The sequence below is a fragment of the Leptodactylus fuscus genome, chromosome 11, assembly GCF_031893055.1.
Source record: "Leptodactylus fuscus isolate aLepFus1 chromosome 11, aLepFus1.hap2, whole genome shotgun sequence".
Lineage (NCBI taxonomy): Eukaryota > Metazoa > Chordata > Amphibia > Anura > Leptodactylidae > Leptodactylus > Leptodactylus fuscus.
This window is the reverse complement of record NC_134275.1, coordinates 13,829,174-13,853,264: the sequence shown is the minus strand read 5'-3', so window position 1 is coordinate 13,853,264 and position 24,091 is coordinate 13,829,174. Positions and strand designations below refer to the sequence as shown.

At 45.8% G+C, this 24,091-nt stretch overlaps 1 protein-coding gene across 6 annotated transcripts in view; it reads right to left on the bottom strand.

The window, feature by feature from the left end:
• Positions 1 to 24,091, bottom strand: part of NLGN3 (neuroligin 3) — an 86,843-nt gene that overhangs the window by 14,150 nt on the left and 48,602 nt on the right. For 4 of the 6 annotated variants that reach the window (XM_075259840.1, XM_075259841.1, XM_075259843.1 and 1 more), the window contains exons 2-3: positions 10,659 to 11,269; positions 2,071 to 2,130 (exon numbers count right to left, since the gene is read on the bottom strand). In XM_075259840.1, coding sequence (XP_075115941.1) covers positions 2,071 to 2,130; positions 10,659 to 11,097 — 499 coding nt within the window. In that variant the 5' untranslated portion in view covers positions 11,098 to 11,269. The remainder of the gene's footprint in view (positions 1 to 2,070; positions 2,131 to 10,658; positions 11,270 to 24,091) is intronic. The other 2 variants (XM_075259845.1, XM_075259846.1) reach the window with 1 other exon arrangement.

Sequence of the window (24,091 nt, the reverse complement as noted above, 5' to 3'; positions counted from 1 at the left end):
GGACCGAACAAAAAAACAAGACATGTCCAAAAATGCAAATTCTCTACATATCTCTGCATGTTACTAATTCAGATATGCTGAGGATTGGGGGGATCTCTGTATGTGCAAATATTCAGATGTGCTGTAGACTACAGAAAATAGTGGTTAGATGTGACCGACCTAGTATAAAGGTAAATGCTTTACTGATCACGCCAATATCTCTACTTATTACATACAGGTTGTACATAACATAACTACTGACATAAGGAGGACAAAGGAGTGGGAACAAGCTTTTATAGCCAATAACACCTGAAATACACTGCCCCCTATGGCTGGCTAAGGGTCCATTCACACGGAGGAATTTGGCACTGATTCTGGTGCGGAATCAGCGTGGGAAAAAAAAGCTTCCCATTGACTTCAATGGGTTTCGTTTTCCACGCGGAACCCATTGAAGTCAATCGGAGGCTTTTTTCCCACGCTGATTCTGACGCGGATTCCGAGCCAGAATCAGCGCCAAATTCCTCCATGTGAATGAACCAATATTTTTAAAACATAGAAAGTTCAGGTTTAGGCTTTGCTCAGACAACAGATTTCTATGCAGATTATGGCATTATTTGGCAATGAAATCTAAGCCTCCCATTGACCTCAATGATATCTGTGTGGTTGTTGTCGTGGATTTTTGCTGGAATCCACTTCAATTACTGATCTCAATTACTGTTATTTGAAGATAGCCTATTTTTTTTTTTCTTTTTGGACTTTGGGAGGGTTGAGGAAAGCCTTACCTACATCAAAGCAGTGTAATGCCATAGGAAAGCACTTGTTATGTCGTCCATTACACTAGCAAGTCAATGTAGCCACCCATAGATTGTGTAGAGTGTTGACAACATTATCTTCTCATCTTTATCATTTATGTGGATCCACCGAGTCCTGACTACTTGTATTTTGGCATCTCACAGATTGTTTGTATGTTCCCCAGGCTGATGTTCATATTGATGTGTTATCATTGTGACATTGGTATTTTAGTATCTTTTTATCTACTTTCATTGATTGTGTCAATTTGTTTTTCTACAGGGTGGGCCATATGTATGGAGAGACCCGGGTGGGCCATATGTATGGAGAGACCCAGGTGAGCCATATGTATGGAGAGACCCGGTTGGGCCATATGTATGGAGAGACCCGGGTGGGCCATATGTATGGAGAGACCCGGGTGGGCCATATGTATGGAGAGACCCGGGTGGGCCATATGTATGGAGAGACCCGGGTGGGCCATATGTATGGAGAGACCTGGGTGGGCCATATGTATGGAGAGACCCGGGTGGGCCATATGTATGGAGAGACCTGGGTGGGCCATATGCATGGAGAGACCCGGGTGGGCCATATGTATGGAGAGACCCGGGTGGGCCATATGTATGGAGAGACCCGGGTGGGCCATATGTATGGAGAGACCCGGGTGGGCCATATGTATGGAGAGACCTGGGTGGGCCATATGTATGGAGAGACCCGGGTGGGCCATATGTATGGAGAGACCCGGGTGGGCCATATGTATGGCTACACCCAGATAAAATGGAAGTGGTTGCTGATATCACCTTACCATTTGTGGCATATTAGTACATCGGAGGGGGGAAACATTTGAAGCCCAAGGCGGCCACCTGCAAAGCCACCATTTTGGATTCAACTTTACTTTTGGCAATGGGAAGGGGGGTTATGCAACACATCAAACACATGGAGAATTGCACAAGAAAAACAGATGGCCACCATGGGCGTCACCTGGCCTCAAATGTCCCCCCCTCCCATGTACTAATATGCCACAATCGGTAAGATGATATCAGCAACCACTTCCATTTTATTTGGGTATATCCATACTTATGGCCCACCCGGGTGTATCCATACTTATGCCCCACCTTGTATTTAATTTAGCTGAGTGTAAGTCCTGCCTCAATTTCTACCATGATCATCAAAAAGAACAACTCTCTTGAACGAAGGGTTAATACTGTACCCTTCCTATTTTATAACGGTATTTGTCCGGCTTTCACTAACTTTTTTTTTTTTTGGTGGGTGTTTGTTCCTGCCACACACCTTGGGATTACATACCTCCTTTCCTACATATTTTCTTGTTGGGTTTTCGGACACACTCCTTGGAAATCCGTTTTACTGTAAAATGAATAAAAGACTCCAAAATAACAGGAGGTTCCACCCTTGGGGGGGTCATGCAAGCCCAAGTGGCTGTGCTCCCCCTCAAACCTCTGAGAGGAAGGAGTAAAACTGTTATGTACCAGGTGACCCTAGTGAGTCCCTGCCCCATGCAGCCTCCTCCCATCTCATGAAGGGCAATTAACTAATGAAACTGGGTAATGGGGGCTACAAGGTATCAGATATAACACTGAGCAGCTCTCTATTCCACATGACGTGAGAGATGCTGAGTGGTAATCTCAGGGACATAACATACATCCATCTTACATTCCCCATAATCACAAAGTAGTTAAATAGTTTCACTCAAAACCCCCAAAAACTAAGATCATCCCCGCCAAGGGTTTGATGGAAATCAAGTATTTGATATCAATGGGAGAATGTAAGTTACAGTTGAAACATCTTTTGCAGAACTAAGAGCAGGGCACCATATAGAATGGGGGGGAAAGTGAGGCAAGACTCAGCATAGGTGAGGAAAGTGAAACGGGGTCTAAGTGATCGGAACACAAAGAAAGGGAGACCGAATGAATGACGGAGCAATGATAATGGATTGGCTGGGTAGGAGGTAACTATGAGAACTAGGAAGCCAAGCAGAGAACGCTCAAATAGATTTATTAGGGTGAAACTGAGGTGAAGAACCAAAAACAACATCAATGGTCCATTACATAGAATGGCATGGGAACACGGACATGGCAACTACTAGGATAATGTACGGAACGCTTTACTTCAAAATGGAATGCGGAACAAAAATTACAAATAAATGAAGGCTTGTAGTGGAGAATAAACACAAAGGAAGGATCAATGGAGGCTTAAAGGGATTCTACCATTAAAACCTCTTTTTTTTGTAGATGAGACGTCGGAATAGCCTTTAGAAAGGCTATTCGTCTCTTACCTTTAGATGTGATTTCCGCCGCGCTGTTCCTTAGAAATACCACTTTTTACCGGTATGCAAATTAGTTCTCTCACAGCAATGGGGGCCGATGGATGCCGGCGGCCATTTTTGGGAGGCCGCTCCTGCATTGAACTACAAGAGCAAGAGCGGCCTCCTAAAAATGGCCGCCGGCCAGCATGCGCAGTCGGCTCTACTAGTGTCTCACTGCCAGAGCCAACTGCGCTGGCGTCGGAGGTGACGCAGGAGGAAGATGACAGAGAAGGGGAGGATCCAGCCGAAAATAGAGGCGTCACAGGATTGTGTTCTGGAGCTGCAGTGAGGACGCCCCCATTGCATTTTCAGCACTGGGGCCCACCCTCATTGCTGCCAGAGAACTAATTTACATACTGGTAAAAACCAGTATTTCTAAGGAACGGCGCGGTGGAGATCACATCTAAGAGACGAATAGTCTATTCCGACGTCTTATCCACAAAAAGAGGTTTTAATGGTAGAATCCCTTTAACTTAAAGGGGCTTTCCAGTTACAACATGTCCTTTGGGCCCCCACTGATCACAAGAACTGGAAGGTTAGGCAGGATGGTGGCTCAGTGGTTAGCATTGCAGCCTTGCAGCGCTGGAGTCCTGGGTTTGAATCCAACCAAGGAAAATATCTGCAAGGAGTTTGTATGTTCTCCCCGTGTTTGCGTGGGTTTCCTCCCACATTCTAAAAAGACATACTGAGAGAGAAAAACTGGAAGGTTTGACTACAGCAGCAGGTCAGAAATACGTATCGCTGCTTCATATCCTCCTATCTTGGCAGTTTGCACTGAAATAAATGGAACAGGAGTGTGCATGTCTTACACCCCAGTATTTGAGTTCAGTGGGGGGTACCAGGGGCCGGACGAGAATAATCAACAATTACCCCCTCTCCTCTGGAATACCCCTTTAAAGGTAATAAATAACAAACATAAAGAAGAACTTAAATAGTTAAAATTGATGTATTCTAGAACGAACAGATAGCTATAGGACCGGTGATGTATGACAAAAGCAGATAATCATGAAAAACAAAAAAACAGCGGTAGGTAAGTAAACAAGAAAAGCCGATGCTAGATCAAAGCGCCACATTGAAAGAAAGTGACACAAGACAAGTCAAGGTGAAGGTTAATCAATACGATAAAAATGGTATAAAAACATAATTAAATCGTCAAAGATAAGCGCTCATCCTTTTTTGTATGAATGCAAATCAACAGAAAAAAAACGGGGTATAAAGAAGAAAAAAAAACAATACCTGAGCATGAAACAGTGGGACATGGTCTAATATTTGTGTGGGATCATAACAGGACAATGAAATAGCGGATAGGGGAAAGACAAATGAAGGAGTTCTTTAAAAGTGCACTAAACCTTGATAGAATTGAAAAACAGAATAAACACATAAATCACGGTTGTCGCTTTGTTACGTATTTTGCAGGCAATTTTGTAGAAAGCTACAAAGAAAACGGGGGTCTGTTTGCTTCAGGTCTAATCTTGTCTTGGTTAAAGAGTAAGGGGGCGTTCACACTTGCGCCCGTTATCTACCCTGTGCCGATCCCTGACAAACCGGCTTGCCAGTGGTCAGCTTTAAAACCCATTCATGGGTTTGTAAAGGTGGCCGCCGGTGTTTGCCTGCGGCCTCTCCACGGGGAAATCGTTTTTTTCGGCCAGACACAAAGTCCTGCATGTCTGACTTTGTGTCCGGCCAAAAGAAAATGGTTTCCTTTCCTTCATTTGAATGGGTTTCAAAGCTGACCACTGGCAAGCCGTCCTCTGTCCAGTTTGTCGGGGCTGAGGACAGAAATCCAGTGGAATGGCACAGGGCGTTTTACATGCACTAATGCTGCTTGCAGATGACTGTATGAATAGAGATGAGCGAGTAGTATTCGATCGAGTAGGTGTTCAATCAAATACTATGGTATTCGAAATACTCATACTCGATCGAACACTACTAGCTGTTCGAAGTTGAAGGTTCGATGCAGAACCAGCGTTGATTGGCAAAATGCTATACATTCTGCCAATCAACGCTGGTTCTTCTCTTACCTTTAGAAGTCTTCTCCGTGCAGTGTTCCCGCGGCATCTTCCGGCTGGAATTCACTCTGCCTAGGCATCCGGCCTAGGCAGAGCCGTCTGCGCATGCGTGGGCATGCCCTCGCATGCGCAGTCGGCTCTGCCTAGGCCCGATGCCTAGGTAGAGTGAATTCCAGCTGGAAGACGCCGCAGGCGCACTGCGCCGGGAGAAGACTTCAAGGGGAATCCAGCCCAACTGTCACTCGTGGACTTGGTAAGTATAATTTTATCGAATTTTGCATACCCCTGAAACGAGCATTTCCCCCCATAGACTATAATGGGGTTCGAAATCCGTTTGAACAGCCGAACAGTGTGCGGCTGTTCGAATCAGATTTCGAATCTCGGACATTTTAGTGTTCGCTCATCTCTATGTATGAATGGTCAGTGTTATATTTTGTTTTTTCCCGGATAGCCCACTGACCCATTCATTTATTTGGGCCCGTACACATGACCATGAATAACACGGTCCCGTGTGCGAACCGACAGCCTGAGCTACAAAATATGCAGCAGGTCCTAGTCCTGTCCCATTTTGCAGCCATTGAATGAAAGGGGTCGCGGAAGCATGGCCGATGCACCATCCATGTGTCTCCCGCTCCGTTCATTCACGGCCACTGTGTGTGTGCAACCTTCTCCACACTGGACCGAGGACAAGAGGTAACAAGGACAGTTCTACTTTTTATCTGGTTCCTTTTAGTGCCCCTTTAAACAATAAACAAAAGGACAGAAATGACAGACAGTGGAGCATTCGTAACAATGTTGCAAAACTGCATGAAACGGAGGGTAAAAAAATGGAAACAGACTGGTAAAAGAAAGTGAAATAAAACAGTAAATGAGTAAACGTGAAAGAGTTTAACGTGTTTGGCTACAAGTAATGAAAATAATATAGAAAACAGAAACCGAATAGAATCTTCAATGGCAGCTCGAACAAAAGAAAATTATCAGCATAATGTAGCAATAATATACCGTCCAATATGTAAATGAATGCAATTAGTATTTTAGAGAAACATTGGCAGGCAGAAAAACAAATAATAATCGAGACTGGGAGAATATGATTTAGGAGCATAGCTAAAATATTGGATCACATCCCACAGTTTGAAGTGGAAAGTATCACATCTCCGGAATTTGGGTTTTTTGTAATTTAAAAGAATTCCATAGCTTCGATACTTGAAATGAAGTGTCACCGAGCTACGGCGAATGTCTTTCATCGTATGGCTGAATATACACTGCGCCCGATTGAGAAGGAAATCACTATAGACCAGGCCTTGCAATAATCGTGAACGGGGCGCCCCTTCCAAAAACAAATAGAGAAACCTTAAATGTGATACTTTCTCTTGGACCGGATGTCACAGTACGCAGGCATGTATTAGGAAAGCAAATAAAGCAGTAATAAGAACTTTATTCTATAGGTATGTCATGAAACTGAAACAAGCCAGATGGACGCTCAATTAGGAAATAAATGGACAAGACCTGAGATGAAAGAAAACAAAACAGAAGATGTTAAAAGAACCAAAAAATACGGCGTGATCGCTTATAGACTATTATTATTATGTTACAATACATACATAGATTTCGTTAGCGACAGTGGCAACCAAACGAGAAACTAAATAATTGCAAGTATAAACACAGGAGTGAAGACGAAAATGGAAAGCTGAATGACAACTTAATGACCATTTAATCAAAATGATGGAAAGAAATGACAGGCGTGACAACAGAGGAATTTAATTGCTTTTAATAAATAGCTGGCAAAACGGGGGAAAAAAGAACAAGTTTGTAGCCAAGCTTTCAGCTTTGTTTTCTTCCTTCTTCCTATAGTGATGAGGCAGAGCACTCCTGAATCGCTCTGCTCGATCATAAAGAGAATTGTGCAGTCATAGAGCGGTAGCTGTACAGTCCTCTCTATCTCCCCTGCACACATCTCTAGGATTAGTACAAACAAGACATGAAAACATTCTGTGTGGGTGAGATCAGTCTGTGAGAGGAGGTATGAATAGCCTGCAGGGGAAGAACACTCATTATGGTGGGGTAAATGAATCCTTAAACGGGGGTACGACAGTTTGTGAGAAGAGGCAGCAGTCTGTGTGGAGGGAGAGATCGATCTGTAAGGGTTGCACATAAGAATAGTCTGTGACGGGACAACTGAGAGCAATCTGTGAATGAGGATATAATGAGAGAAACCTGTGTGAGAGTGGGGAACATGGGAGAAGTCTGTAATGAGGAGGCATGGGGGAGCAGTCTGCATGAAGGTACGAGAGGTGATATGAGGGATGTCTATTCCTGATACAGGGAATATGCTGAAGACTGGGGGGAGGGGTGACTAACCTGCGTTCTCTGTTCTAGACCACTAGGGACATCAATACTAACACTTTCACTGGTATAAATTATCAGGGTTGCATACATTAACCCAATCACTTCCGTGGAACTACAGATATTATAGCCTCTCTGACCTGGGATGTTATGCTAGAGCTATAGGATTTGGTGCTATACAGCAATGTTTATGCATTCCTAATTTAGGAGGCACAGTACCCAGATCCTTAAATTTCCTGTTCATGAGTGCCAATAACAACAGGGGAGCCTCCTATAACAGTAGTCTAGCTGTGTAGTCTGCACCAGCCCCTATAAGTCCTTGGCTCTGTCATCTGGGCCTCTGGGTAGACTCAGCGCCCCCTAAAACATCAGTCTATTTGTAAAGCCTGGAACACTGACTGCAACGGCATTATAACCGTATAGCCTGCACAGCGCCCTGTACGAGCAGCATGGCTGTCCATATAAGCAATAAGTAAGGGGGTGATGCCTCCAAATTGTATCCATCATCAAATGAATTCCTATTTGTTGTGCTTTATAAAGCTGTCTTGACTGTTTTAATGATACAGATTATTACGGTATGTTTTTTTGTAATGTTTTGCATCAATTCAATATAAAATGTAAGTGGATATTTCCATTAATCTCTGGTCACAAGAAAGTGAGGCCATATATATAGTTAAATCCTATTGCTAAATTGAAGGTGCTAGTGACAGACTATACATTGTTCCCAGTCGCACACCCAAGCCAGATGGTGACCTGGACCATCGTATGAACAGCCTGATGGTGGCTTCATCTTTACTTTTAATTTGGGTATCATTGTCAGGCCAAGCAGTCAAATTTGTGGGTAATTATAAAATATTGGCTGTGAAATCTGAGAAAGTCGCCACATATGTCAATACTTATTCATGTCTGTAATGGATAATAAATGTACCACATGTAGGGCCTTAATAATGTAAAACATGGCGATTTAAAGGGATTCGATCGTTAGAATCCCTTTTTGATTCACCACCACGTCAGACTAACCTTAAGAAAAGCGATTCTTCCCCTAACTTTATAATTCTGCTCCACGTTGCTGTTCCGTTGATATTCCTGGTTTTCGCCGTATACAAATGAGTCTCCCGACAGCACAGGGGGCGTCCTCAGACAGCTCAGGGGGCGTCCTCAGACAGCACAGGGGGCGTCCTCAGACAGCACAGGGGGCGTCCTCTGTGCTGCCTGAAGACTCTCTAGCAACGTCCTCCATCTTCTTCTCAAGACTGCCTCTTCATCCGAAAGCGCCGACTGCGCATGTCCATTGGCCATTTTCCAGTGGCCTCTTACATGAGCATCTGTTCGGCCACAGGAAAATGGCTGATGGACATGCGCAGTTGGCGCTTTCAGATGAAGACACAGCAAAGAAGCGGTCTCGATAAGAAGATGGAGGCGTCGCTGGAGAATCTTCAGGCAGCACAGAGGACTCCCCTGTGCTGTTTTAGTGCAGTGGGACCACCCCCTGTGCTGTTTGGAGACTCATTTGCATATGTCGAAAACCAGGAATATCAGGAAGACTATCTAGCAACGTCCTCCATCTTCTTCTCGAGACTGCCTCTTCATCCAAAAGCGCCGACTGCGCGTGTCCATCGGCCATTTTCCTGTGGCCGAACAGATGCTCATGGAAGAGGCCACAGGAAAATGGCCGATGGACAAGCGAAGTTGGCGCTTTCAGACGAAGACACAGCAAAGAGGCGGTCTCGATAAGAAGATGGAGGCGTCGCTGGAGAGTCTTTAGGCAGCACAGAGCACTCCCCCTGTGCTGTTTTAGCGCAATGGGACCGCCCCCTGTGCTGTCTGGAGACTCATTTGCATACGTCGAAAACCAGGAATATCAATGGAACGGCAGCACGGAGTAGAATTCTAAAGGTAAGGGAAGAATAGTCTTTTTTAAGGCTATTTTGACATGGTGGCGAGTCAAAAAGGGATTCTAACGATAGAACAATGTCTCCCACTAGGAAACTAAGAAAAGTATTGAGAAAGCAAAAATTCTAGAATGGAAAAGTGTCACAAAATGAAGCACAAAGCAAAAATAAACTTGGTAAATATGTGAAAATTAAAGGGATTCTGGCAACAAATTATGAATTATTATAAATTATTTTTTTTACCTTGGCACCCAAAATACAGAAAATGGGTGATGGGCGTCAAACTGTATTATAGAAAAATCCTTCAGGACGTACCAAAAAGCTGAATCATGTGCGGCAGTAAATCCCTTCCTACAGTGCGTGTACATGGGATGTGTTTGCCAAACTGTAATTTTATGGAGGGCATCGGCCCTGTAAAAACCAGGATACGTATGTGAATGTGAATGCATGTGGATGCTAAACATAGATCTAGGTGCTTGAAAGGAGGGTGACATGCCGAAGACTGACAGGGACGATGGTGATGATGAGCTGTTCGATACGATGGCAAGGAGAAGTCATTGAAATGCAAGAACTCAACAGAATGAGTAACAGTGGCGGCTGATGAGATACCTTGGGGCCACACTGGTTACAGTAAGGGAGACTTGTCTAATATGCAAATCTACGGGTGAAAAGCTGGAAGACGCAAAAACGTAATTAAAATATAAGAACACCAAAAAAAAGCTGGATGACAAGGTTTAGGTTCTGTTCACACTAGGGCCATGCTTTCTGTTTTTTTAACAGGTTTATAGCCAATCGAATGGTATAAAACGGTCAGATTTCGGTTTCGATGTAGCCAGCGGCGCTATCGTGCCTGCTAAAAACTAGTGTGACCAGAGCCTATTATATTACTGAAAAAGAATGGAAATTGGGTGAAATTTTACAGATGTAAGAAAGTTACAATCATAGGGCAAAGAATTTTTTTTTTTTTTTTTTTTTTTTACAGAGACGTAGTTGGAAAAGTTGAATAATGGAGTAATGTGATTATATGTCCCAAAAAAAACAAAGACATGGAGGAAGCGGACAAGGGAAGAGACCCCCTCCCTATAAAGGGCGCAGGTTATAAGATAGGAGGAGAAATCTCATCCGAGGAGATACCGACTGAATGATGGGAGAGGAGACGGTGCTGAAGGCATGAAGAGCGGACAGCACTCATTGTTGCTGACACACGGCATGCAGCAGGCACACACCCCCCTCCATGCTGTGGACATAACACTGGAGGGACGACACGCAAACCAGCTTGGATCCCAAGTTTGGCGAGGGGATCTTACCGTACCCCTCCTTACTCACCATCCTCTGTAGGAACATAGATGTTCAGGTACAGGCAATCCTCGCTTTGTTCTTGAAGGTATCCGGTCACAGTATCCAGATTTGAGGTGAACCAGACAGGCATCATGATGTCTGGGACAGCATTCTGTATGTTCTGTGGGCACACGGGTGAGAAATGTGTGGCGTTTTTTATTCCAGACCAAGAAGGTGGAGGTTCTGGGGGGAGGAAACGTTTCTCTCCCACCGGTGGTGCAGCGTAAGGAACCCCCAAGTACTGATCCACAGGGCCCAATATATCGTTGGGCAATGAGACTCGCATGCCACGCAGCTTGCCGTAGTGTGTATTCACAGTCTGCGAATATACCTGTGCATGAGAGGAGAGTACGCGAGCAGTCACACTCAGAACCCACAGGGCCAGACTTAGCTTCCCAGGGGCCACACCAAGCCCAACCACATGCATGGTATGAACAGTACAGTCCTAGCATCCAGAATGTAAGCACCACTGTGGTAAGGGGGTTACAGAAACTGAAGGTCCCCCCAAACAGGACACGTCAGTCACATCCTGTATCCCAAAATCTAAGGCCACGACAGACAAGCAGCAAGACAGATGGCGCAACCAGCATCCACAGGACCTGTAGAGAAAAGAGGGCTTGTTAGTAAGACATCGGAGAACACAATAAGTATTACACTAAAGATTCGTATAAAGATGTAACGCTTCAGAAACTGGATGACAACTAGTTATCGACTTTGTCACTTTCATCTCTTCAAACCCTTTATGGATGAATCTGAGAAAAGTAAGTACCGTAAGTATGTGAGGAGACGACACAACCAAATCTAACGTCAATATGATATAACTGGTCATCTCCTTCCTTACATGATCCTATTGGCTACTAAACGTAAGAGCGACTGAAATACCTGTAATACCATTTACCCGTGGTGGAAAACATGGCGGGAATATTATTATTAGTATTGTTATTTTCATTTATTTTTAGCACCACATTAATTCCATGGTGCTGCGCATTATTATATTCATTCCATGGTGCTCTACATTATTATATTACTTCCATGGTGCTTTACATTATTATATTAATTCCATGCTGCTGTACATTATTATATTAATTCCATGGTGCTGTACATTATTATATTACTTCCATGGTGCTGTACATTATTATATTAATTCCATGCTGCTGTACATTATTATATTAATTCCATGGTGCTCTGTACATTATTATATTATTTCCATGGTACTGTACATTATTATATTATTTCCATGGTACTGTACATTATTATATTAATTCCATGGTGCTGTACATTATATTAATTCCATGGTATTGTACATTATTATATTAATTCCATGGTGCTGTACATTATATTAATTCCATGGTATTGTACATTATTATATTAATTCCATGGTATTGTACATTATTATATTAATCCCATGATGCTGCACACTATTATATTATTTCCATGGTGCTGTACATTATTATATTAATTCCATGCTGCTGTACATTATATTAATTCCATGGTGCTGTACATTATTATATTATTTCCATGGTACTGTACATTATTATATTAATTCCATGCTGCTGTACATTATTATATTAATTCCATGGTGCTGTACATTATATTAATTCCATGGTATTGTACATTATTATATTAATTCCATGGTATTGTACATTATTATATTAATTCCATGCTGCGGTATATTATTATATTAATTCCATGGTGTTGTGCATTAATATATTAATTCCATGATGCTGCACATTATTATATTAATTCCATAGTGCCATACATTATTATATTAATTTCATGCTGCTGTACATTATTATATTAATTCCATGGTGCTACACATTATTAAATTAATTCCATAGTGCTGTACATTATTATAGTATTTCCATGGTGCTGTACATTATTGTATTAATTCCATGGCGCCATTCATTATGATATCAATTCCATGGTGTTGTACATTATTATATTAATTCCATGGTGCTGTACATTATTATATTAATTCCATAGTGCCGTAATTATTATATTAATTCCATGGTGCTGTACATTATTATAGTAATTCCATGGTGCTGTACATTATTGTATTAAATCCATGGTGCTGTGTATTTGAGGGTTTACCTACAATTCACAAAACAAGTACAATACAATACTGGTAAAGTGGCATAGAAAGCTCTGCCCGCAAGGTCTTACAATCTCGCTGTGTCACTTCCTACTCTATTAGATATGTGGTATAGTTTTGTCATAAGTAGGTAGAATTACCAAGAGTTTTTCTTCTGTGGCGCTTACAGGGATATTTCCAAATATTCCGAAAATTGCCCGTGCCAAGGGATTGTGAGAAAAGAATCTATTCTCTGCAGCTCAATCCCCAGCCCCATTCAGCAGTATAGTTCTGATCCTCTCTGCCTGGCATTGCTTTCTTGGCGATGACCTGGTGCCCATATACGTCATGTCATTTCTGCAGTCAATCCTCTGCCTCAGCAGTAAACTGCACGCGACTGCTAAGGCTTGGGATTGTCCGCAATGGTCACGCTGGGCATGTAAACTTATTATAAGTGCAATAAACAAACCCAGAAAGAAAGGACTGAGGTGCAGCCCTGGAAGTCAACTGGGATTTGAGAGGTGACTACAGCTTCTTCCTTAGGGTAATGCCCCATGTGTCGGGTCAGCTGCATTGAAAGGGTTAAAAAAAATGCAACCCAATACGTGGCAATATTAGCATCCTACGTGTACGAAACCCATAGTGCGAGGGGTTTGTTTCCTCATTGTGTGGATAGACCTTGTCGAATCCCATCTACTACTAGGTTAGCCCCTGGAGATTTTGCAGGGGCTAACCCACTGTGATGACGTAACACGTGTCCCCGGTCTTATGTTATCACAATTCCTGGTAATGAGCAACTTTTTGTACATCTAGCAATACCCTTCGCTGCTTCAGTTCTATGTAAATTTGCATTCGAAGTCCATTACTCTGGAACGCAATATTCTTGAACTTCTGCCAATCCCAACACAAATGGCAAAGTCAAAGTATTTTGGAATTTTTAGCATCTGTAAAATGAAGTGCAGAAGGTGGATGTGATGAGCAAAGAACGGGAAGCCCTTGAAAACTGCGGGTTAAGATAAATACAAGGACCTCAGCTACCAGCTTTGCAGACAGCACATTACACAAGTTATTCTTTTTGAAACTGATTTGCTTTCGGCCGGTTGAGGATGACCGAACCGTGCTGCAACCGGCCTGCCGTGAATTAAAAACACGCGTTACACGCAGGGGACACGAGGATGTCCATGTGTGTCGCCCGGACACGGACCGTGCTTCCGCGGCTCCTTTCATTACATGAACAGCACAGGAATAGGATGCGGCCCGGACTATCGGCCCACACATGGTACTGTGAAAATCAATGTCGTGTGTATGACTCCCTTTAAACCTTTTCAATGGAATGGAAATTTGGACTCTTTAGCTAAAGGGAACCTTTTAGGAAAACTATAAAATGGGCCACTAGACAGTTTTAACAGGAACATGTTGCAAGAGTTGTAAGATATCCAGTAGAGATGAGCGAACAGTGTTCTATCGAACTCATGTTCGATCGGATATTAGGCTGTTCGGCATGTTCGAATCGAATCGAACACCGCGTGGTAAAGTGCGCCATTACTCGATTCCCCTCCCACCTTCCCTGGCGCCTTTTTTGCTCCAATAACAGCGCAGGGTAGGTGGGACAGGAACTACGACACCGGTGACGTTGAAAAAAGTAGGCAAAACCCATTGGCTGCCGAATACATGTGACCTCTAATTTAAAAGAACAGCGCCGCCCAGGTTCGCGTCATTCTGAGCTTGCAATTCACCGGGGACGGAGGTTTCCGTCCAGCTAGCTAGGGCTTAGATTCTGGGTAGGCAGGGACAGGCTAGGATAGGAAGGAGAAGACAACCAACAGCTCTTGTAAGAGCTAAATTCCAGGGAGAAGCTTGTCAGTGTAACGTGGCACTGACGGGCTCAATCGCCGCAACCCAGCTTTCCCAGGATCCTGAATGGAATACACTGTCAGTGTATTCCCGTATACCCGATATATACCCCGATACCCGTTCCAACGGTGTGCCCCCCCACCTTCACCCCAGAAATACCCTGCAAGTCCCCTAGCAATAGAATTGGGGCTATATACACCCACAATTTTTACTACTGGTATACAGTGCCATTGTCTGACTGGGAATTCAAAGAATATATTGGGAATACAAATACCCTCATTTCTTGCTACTGCCATATAGTGCCAGTGTCTGACTGGGAATTCAAAGAATATATTGGGGTTACGTGCACCCACAATTTTTACTACTGGTATACAGTGCCATTGTCTGACTGGGAATTCAAAGAATATATTGGGGTTATAAATACCCTCATTTCTTGCTACTGCCATATAGTGCCAGTTTCTGACTGGTAATTCAAAGAATATATTGGGGTTACGTGCACCCACAATTTTTACTACTGGTATACAGTGCCATTGTCTGACTGGGAATTCAAAGAGTATATTGGGAATACAAATACCCTCATTTCTTGCTACTGCCATATAGTGCCAGTTTCTGACTGGTAATTCAAAGAATATATTGGGGTTACGTGCACCCACAATTTTTACTACTGGTATACAGTGCCATTGTCTGACTGGGAATTCAAAGAATATATTGGGGTTATAAATACCCTCATTTCTTGCTACTGCCATATAGTGCCAGTTTCTGACTGGTAATTCAAAGAATATATTGGGGTTACGTGCACCCACAATTTTTACTACTGGTATACAGTGCCATTGTCTGACTGGGAATTCAAAGAGTATATTGGGAATACAAATACCCTCATTTCTTGCTACTGCCATATAGTGCCAGTTTCTGACTGGGAATTCAAAGAATATATTGGGGTTACGTGCACCCACAATTTTTACTACTGGTATACAGTGCCATTGTCTGACTGGGAATTCAAAGAATATATTGGGGTTATAAATACCCTCATTTCTTGCTACTGCCATATAGTGCCAGTTTCTGACTGGGAATTCAAAGAATATATTGGGGTTACGTGCACCCACAATTTTTACTACTGGTATACAGTGCCATTGTCTGACTGGGAATTCAAAGAATATATTGGGGTTATAAATACCCTCATTTCTTGCTACTGCCATATAGTGCCAGTTTCTGACTGGTAATTCAAAGAATATATTGGGGTTACGTGCACCCACAATTTTTACTACTGGTATACAGTGCCATTGTCTGACTGGGAATTCAAAGAGTATATTGGGAATACAAATACCCTCATTTCTTGCTACTGCCATATAGTGCCAGTTTCTGACTGGGAATTCAAAGAATATATTGGGGTTACGTGCACCCACAATTTTTACTACTGGTATACAGTGCCATTGTCTGACTGGGAATTCAAAGAATATATTGGGGTTATAAATACCCTCATTTCTTGCTACTGCCATATAGTGCCAGTTTCTGACTGGTAATTCAAAGAATATATTGGGGTTACGTGCACCCACAATTTTTACTACTGGTATACAGTGCCATTGTCTGACTGGGAATTCAAAGAGTATATTGGGAATACAAATACCCTCATTTCTTGCTACTGCCATATAGTGCCAGTTTCTGACTGGGAATTCAAAGAATATATTGGGGTTACGTGCACCCACAATTTTTACTACTGGTATACAGTGCCATTGTCTGACTGGGAATTCAAAGAATATATTGGGGTTATAAATACCCTCATTTCTTGCTACTGCCATATAGTGCCAGTTTCTGACTGGTAATTCAAAGAATATATTGGGGTTACGTGCACCCACAATTTTTACTACTGGTATACAGTGCCATTGTCTGACTGGGAATTCAAAGAGTATATTGGGAATACAAATACCCTCATTTCTTGCTACTGCCATATAGTGCCAGTTTCTGACTGGGAATTCAAAGAATATATTGGGGTTACGTGCACCCACAATTTTTACTACTGGTATACAGTGCCATTGTCTGACTGGGAATTTAAAGAGTATATTGGGAATACAAATACCCTCATTTCTTGCTACTGCCATATAGTGCCAGTGTCTGACTGGGAATTCAAAGAATATATTGGGGTTACGTGCACCCACAATTTTTACTACTGGTATACAGTGCCATTGTCTGACTGGGAATTCAAAGAGTATATTGGGGTTATAAATACCCTCATTTCTTGCTACTGCCATATAGTGCCAGTTTCTGACTGGGAATTCAAAGAATATATTGGGGTTACGTGCACCCACAATTTTTACTACTGGTATACAGTGCCATTGTCTGACTGGGAATTCAAAGAATATATTGGGGTTATAAATACCCTCATTTCTTGCTACTGCCATATAGTGCCAGTTTCTGACTGGTAATTCAAAGAATATATTGGGGTTACGTGCACCCACAATTTTTACTACTGGTATACAGTGCCATTGTCTGACTGGGAATTCAAAGAGTATATTGGGAATACAAATACCCTCATTTCTTGCTACTGCCATATAGTGCCAGTTTCTGACTGGGAATTCAAAGAATATATTGGGGTTACGTGCACCCACAATTTTTACTACTGGTATACAGTGCCATTGTCTGACTGGGAATTTAAAGAGTATATTGGGAATACAAATACCCTCATTTCTTGCTACTGCCATATAGTGCCAGTGTCTGACTGGGAATTCAAAGAATATATTGGGGTTACGTGCACCCACAATTTTTACTACTGGTATACAGTGCCAATTTCTAACTAGGAATTCAAAATGCGCAAGGCTCCCGGAAAGGGACGTGGACGAGGCCGTGGGCGAGGTCGGGGGAATGGTTCTGGGGAGCAAGGTAGCAGTGAAGCCACAGGGCGTCCCGTGCCTACTCCTGTGGGGCAGCAAGCATTGCGCCACTCCACAGTGCCAGGGTTGCTTGCCACATTAACTAAACTGCAGGGTACAAACCTTAGTAGGCCCGAGAACCAGGAACAGGTCTTGCAATGGCTGTCAGAGAACGCTTACAGCACATTGTCCAGCAGCCAGTCAGACTCTGCCTCCTCTCCTCCTATTACCCAACAGTCTTGTCTTCCTTCCTCCCAAAATTCCGAAGCTTTACAGAACAATAACCCAAACTGTCCCTGCTCCCCAGAGCTGTTCTCCGCTCCTTTCATTGTCCCTCAACCTGCCTCTCCACGTCACGATTCCACGAACCTAACAGAGGAGCATCTGTGTCCAGATGCTCAAACACTAGAGTCTCCTCCATCTCCGTTCGATTTGGTGGTGGATGACCAGCAACCCACCCTCATCGACGATGATGTGACGCAGTTGCCGTCAGGGCATCCAGTTGACCGGCGCATTGTGCGGGAGGAGGAGATGAGACAGGAGTTGGAAGAGGAAGTGGTGGATGATGAGGACACTGACCCGACCTGGACAGGGGGGATGTCAAGCGGGGAAAGTAGTGTGGATGTTGAGGCAGGTGCAGCACCAAAAAGGGTAGCTAGAGGCAGAGGCAGAGGTCAGCAGCTTAGGCGAAGCCAGGCCACACCCGGAATCTCCCAAGATGTTCCAGTTCGTACCCAGCCCCGAAAAACTCCCACCTCGAGGGCACGTTTCTCGAAGGTGTGGAGTTTTTTCAAGGAATGCGCCGAGGACAGATATAGTGTTGTCTGCACAATTTGCCTCTCGAAATTGATTAGGGGCTCTGAGAAGAGCAACCTGTCCACCACTTCAATGCGCCGTCATTTGGAATCCAAGCACTGGAATCAGTGGCAGGCAGCAACGGCAGGACAAAGGCCGCCTGCCGTTCACGCCACTGCCACTGCCTCTGCCACTGCCTCTGCCTCTGCCACTGCTGACTGTGCTGGCGATGCACTCCAGAGGACGAGCCAGGACACCACTTCATCTGCCTCCGCCACTTTGTTGACTTCTACCTCATCCTCCCCTGGTCCTGTCTTATCTCCTTCTCCTGCACCATCAAAGGCACCATCAGGCGTTTCTTTACAACAACCCACCATCTCTCAGACATTGGAGCGGCGGCAGAAATACACTGCTAACCACCCACACGCGCAAGCCTTGAACGCCAACATCGCTAAACTGCTGGCCCAGGAGATGTTGGCGTTCCGGCTTGTTGAAACTCCCGCCTTCCTGGACCTGATGGCAACTGCGGCACCTCGCTATGCCGTCCCTAGCCGTCACTACTTCTCCCGGTGTGCCGTCCCCGCCTTGCACCAGCACGTGTCACTCAACATCAGGCGGGCCCTTAGTTCCGCGCTTTGCACAAAGGTCCACTTGACCACCGACGCGTGGACAAGTGCATGCGGACAGGGACGCTACATTTCACTGACGGCACACTGGGTGAATGTAGTTGAGGCTGGGACTGCTTCCCAAACTGGCCCGGTGTACCTCGTCTCCCCGCCTAACATTCCTGGCAGGGACACGAGAAGAACACCCCCCTCCTCCTCCTCCTCTACCGCCTCCTCCTCCGCCACCGCCTCCTCCTCCGCCACCGCCTCCTCCTCCGCTGTTAGATTGACCCCAGCTACGAGTTGGAAACGTTGCAGCACTGGCGTTGGTAGACGTCAGCAGGCTGTGCTGAAGCTGATCAGCTTGGGGGACAGACAGCACACTGCCTCCGAGGTGAGGGATGCCCTCCTCGATGAGACGGCAATATGGTTTGAGCCGCTGCACCTGGGCCCAGGCATGGTCGTTTGTGATAACGGCCGGAACCTGGTAGCAGCTCTGGAGCTTGCCGGACTCCAACATGTTCCATGCCTGGCCCACGTCTTCAACCTAGTGGTGCAACGTTTCCTAAAGAGCTACCCCAATGTTCCAGAGCTACTGGTGAAAGTGCGGCGCATGTGCGCCCACTTTCGCAAGTCGACAGTAGCCGCTGCTAGCTTAAAATCTCTCCAGCAACGCCTGCATGTGCCACAACACCGGCTTTTGTGCGACGTCCCCACACGCTGGAACTCAACGTTTCAGATGTTGAATAGAGTGGTTGAGCAGCAGAGACCTTTGATGGAATACCAGCTACAAAACCCTAGGGTGCCACAAAGTCAGCTGCCTCAGTTTCACATCCATGAGTGGCCATGGATGAGAGACCTTTGTGACATCCTACGGGTCTTTGAGGAGTCCACAAGGAGGGTGAGCTCTGAGGATGCGATGGTGAGCCTTACAATCCCGCTCTTGTGTGTTCTGAGAGAATCCCTGATTGACATCAGGGATAACTCAGATCACACAGAGGAGTTAGGGATAGCATCCGATCCGTCACAGCTGGAGAGTAGGTCCACACATCTGTCCGCTTCACTGCGTTTAATGGAGGAGGAGGAGGAGGAGGAGGAGGAGGAGGAAGAAGAGTTGTCCGATGATGTGATGGTGATACAGGAGGCTTCCGGGCAACTTCGAATCGTCCCATTGTTGCAGCGCGGATGGGTAGACATGGAGGATGAGGAGGAAATGGAGATTGAACTTTCCGGTGGGGCCAGAGGAGTCATGCCAACTAACACTGTGGCAGACATGGCTGAGTTCATGTTGGGGTGCTTTACAACCGACAAGCGTATTGTCAAAATCATGGAGGACAACCAGTACTGGATCTTTGCTATCCTTGACCCCCGGTATAAAAACAACATCTCGTCTTTTATTCCGGTAGAGGGGAGGGCCAATCGCATCAATGCTTGCCACAGGCAATTGGTGCAGAATATGATGGAGATGTTTCCAGCATGTGACGTTGGCGGCAGGGAGGGCAGTTCCTCCAGTAGGCAACCAAGTTCTCACCGGTCCACACAAACGAGGGGCACACTGTCTAAGGTCTGGGACACCTTGATGGCACCCCCTCGCCAAAGTGCCGCCACGGAGGGTCCTAGTGTCACCAGGCGTGAGAAGTATAGGCGCATGTTGCGGGAATACCTTTCCGACCACAGCCCTGTCCTCTCCGACCCCTCTGCGCCCTACACGTATTGGGTGTCGAAGTTGGACCTGTGGCTTGAACTTGCCCTATATGCCTTGGAGGTGCTGTCCTGTCCTGCCGCCAGCGTCCTATCTGAGAGGGTGTTCAGTGCAGCCGGTGGCATCATCACTGACAAGCGCACCCGTCTGTCAGCTGAGAGTGCCGACCGGCTCACTTTGATAAAAATGAACCACCACTGGATAGAGCCTTCATTTTTGTGCCCACCTGTGTAAAGCACCCCAACATGAAACTCCATGTCTGTACTCAACCTCTCCAATTCCTCCGCATCCTCATACTCATCCACCATAAGCGTTGCACAATTCTGCTAATACTAGGCTCCCTCCAACATGATTTCCCCCAACTCTGCTGGTTAGAGGCTCCCTCCACCCTGATTTCCACCAACTCTGCTGGTTAGAGGCTCCCTCCACCCTGCTTTCCCACAACTCTGCTGGTTAGAGGCTCCTTCCACCATGAATTTGCCAAAACTGGGCTGTTTAGAGGCTCCCTCCACCATGAATTGGTCCAAACTGGGCTGGTTAGAGGCTCCCTCCACCATTAATTGGTCCAAACTGGGCTGGTTAGAGGCTCCCTCCACCATGAATTTGCCCAAACTGGGCTGTTTAGAGGCTCCCTCCACCATGAATTTGCCCAAACTGGGCTGTTTAGAGGCTCCCTCCACCATGAATTGGTCCAAACTGGGTTTTTTAGAGGCTCCCTCCACCATGAATTGCTCCAAACTGGGCTGGTTAGAGGCTCCCTCCACCATGAATTGATCCAAACTGGGGTGGTTAGAGGCTCCCTCCACCATTAATTGGTCCAAACTGGGCTGGTTAGAGGCTCCCTCCACCATTAATTGGTCCAAACTGGGCTGGTTAGAGGCTCCCTCCACCATTAATTGGTCCAAACTGGGCTGGTTAGAGGCTCCCTCCACCATGAATTTGCCCAAACTGGGCTGTTTAGAGGCTCCCTCCACCATGAATTTGCCCAAACTGGGCTGGTTAGAGGCTCCCTCCACCATGAATTGGTCCAAACTGGGGTTTTTAGAGGCTCCCTCCACCATGAATTGGTCCAAACTTGGCTGTTTAGAGGCTCCCTCCACCATTAATTGGTCCAAACTGGGCTGGTTAGAGGCTCCCTCCACCATGAATTGGTCCAAACTGGGTTTTTTAGAGGCTCCCTCCACCATGAATTTGCCCAAACTGGGCTGTTTAGAGGCTCCCTCCACCATGAATTTGCCCAAACTGGGCTGGTTAGAGGCTCCCTCCACCATGAATTGGTCCAAACTGGGGTTTTTAGAGGCTCCCTCCACCATGAATTGGTCCAAACTTGGCTGTTTAGAGGCTCCCTCCACCATGAATTGGTCCAAACTGGGGTGGTTAGAGGCTCCCTCCACCATTAATTGGTCCAAACTGGGCTGGTTAGAGGCTCCCTCCACCATTAATTGGTCCAAACTGGGCTGGTTAGAGGCTCCCTCCACCATGAATTGGTCCAAACTGGGTTTTTTAGAGGCTCCCTCCACCATGAATTTGCCCAAACTGGGCTGTTTAGAGGCTCCCTCCACCATGAATTGGTCCAAACTGGGCTGGTTAGAGGCTCCCTCCACCATGAATTTCCCAAAACTTGGCTGTTTAGAGGCTCCCTCCACCATTAATTGGTCCAAACTGGGCTGGTTAGAGGCTCCCTCCACCATGAATTGGTCCAAACTGGGGTTTTTAGAGGCTCCCTCCACCATGAATTGGTCCAAACTTGGCTGTTTAGAGGCTCCCTCCACCATGAATTGGTCCAAACTGGGGTGGTTAGAGGCTCCCTCCACCATTAATTGGTCCAAACTGGGCTGGTTAGAGGCTCCCTCCACCATTAATTGGTCCAAACTGGGCTGGTTAGAGGCTCCCTCCACCATGAATTTGCCCAAACTGGGCTGTTTAGAGGCTCCCTCCACCATGAATTTGCCCAAACTGGGCTGGTTAGAGGCTCCCTCCACCATGAATTGGTCCAAACGGGTTTTTAGAGGCTCCCTTCACCATGAATTGGTCCAAACTTGGCTGTTTAGAGGCTCCCTCCACCATGAATTGGTCCAAACTGGGTTTTTTAGAGGCTCCCTCCACCATGAATTTGCCCAAACTGGGCTGTTTCGAGGCTCCCTCCACCATGAATTTGCCCAAACTGGGCTGGTTAGAGGCTCCCTCCACCATGAATTGGTCCAAACTGGGGTTTTTAGAGGCTCCCTCCACCATGAATTGGTCCAAACTTGGCTGTTTAGAGGCTCCCTCCACCATGAATTGGTCCAAACTGGGGTGGTTAGAGGCTCCCTCCACCATTAATTGGTCCAAACTGGGCTGGTTAGAGGCTCCCTCCACCATTAATTGGTCCAAACTGGGCTGGTTAGAGGCTCCCTCCACCATGAATTGGTCCAAACTGGGTTTTTTAGAGGCTCCCTCCACCATGAATTTGCCCAAACTGGGCTGTTTAGAGGCTCCCTCCACCATGAATTGGTCCAAACTGGGCTGGTTAGAGGCTCCCTCCACCATGAATTTCCCAAAACTTGGCTGTTTAGAGGCTCCCTCCACCATTAATTGGTCCAAACTGGGCTGGTTAGAGGCTCCCTCCACCATGAATTGGTCCAAACTGGGGTTTTTAGAGGCTCCCTCCACCATGAATTGGTCCAAACTTGGCTGTTTAGAGGCTCCCTCCACCATGAATTGGTCCAAACTGGGGTGGTTAGAGGCTCCCTCCACCATTAATTGGTCCAAACTGGGCTGGTTAGAGGCTCCCTCCACCATTAATTGGTCCAAACTGGGCTGGTTAGAGGCTCCCTCCACCATGAATTTGCCCAAACTGGGCTGTTTAGAGGCTCCCTCCACCATGAATTTGCCCAAACTGGGCTGGTTAGAGGCTCCCTCCACCATGAATTGGTCCAAACGGGTTTTTAGAGGCTCCCTTCACCATGAATTGGTCCAAACTTGGCTGTTTAGAGGCTCCCTCCACCATGAATTGGTCCAAACTGGGGTGGTTAGAGGCTCCCTCCACCATTAATTGGTCCAAACTGGGCTGGTTAGAGGCTCCCTCCACCATTAATTGGTCCAAACTGGGCTGGTTAGAGGCTCCCTCCACCATGAATTGGTCCAAACTGGGGTTTTTAGAGGCTCCCTCCACCATGAATTGGTCCAAACTTGGCTGTTTAGAGGCTCCCTCCACCATTAATTGGTCCAAACTGGGCTGGTTAGAGGCTCCCTCCACCATGAATTGGTCCAAACTGGGTTTTTTAGAGGCTCCCTCCACCATGAATTTGCCCAAACTGGGCTGTTTAGAGGCTCCCTCCACCATGAATTGGTCCAAACTGGGTTTTTTAGAGGCTCCCTCCACCATGAATTGGTCCAAACTGGGCTGGTTAGAGGCTCCCTCCACCATGAATTGGTCCAAACTGGGGTGGTTAGAGGCTCCCTCCACCATTAATTGGTCCAAACTGGGCTGGTTAGAGGCTCCCTCCACCATGAATTGGTCCAAACTGGGCTGGTTAGAGGCTCCCTCC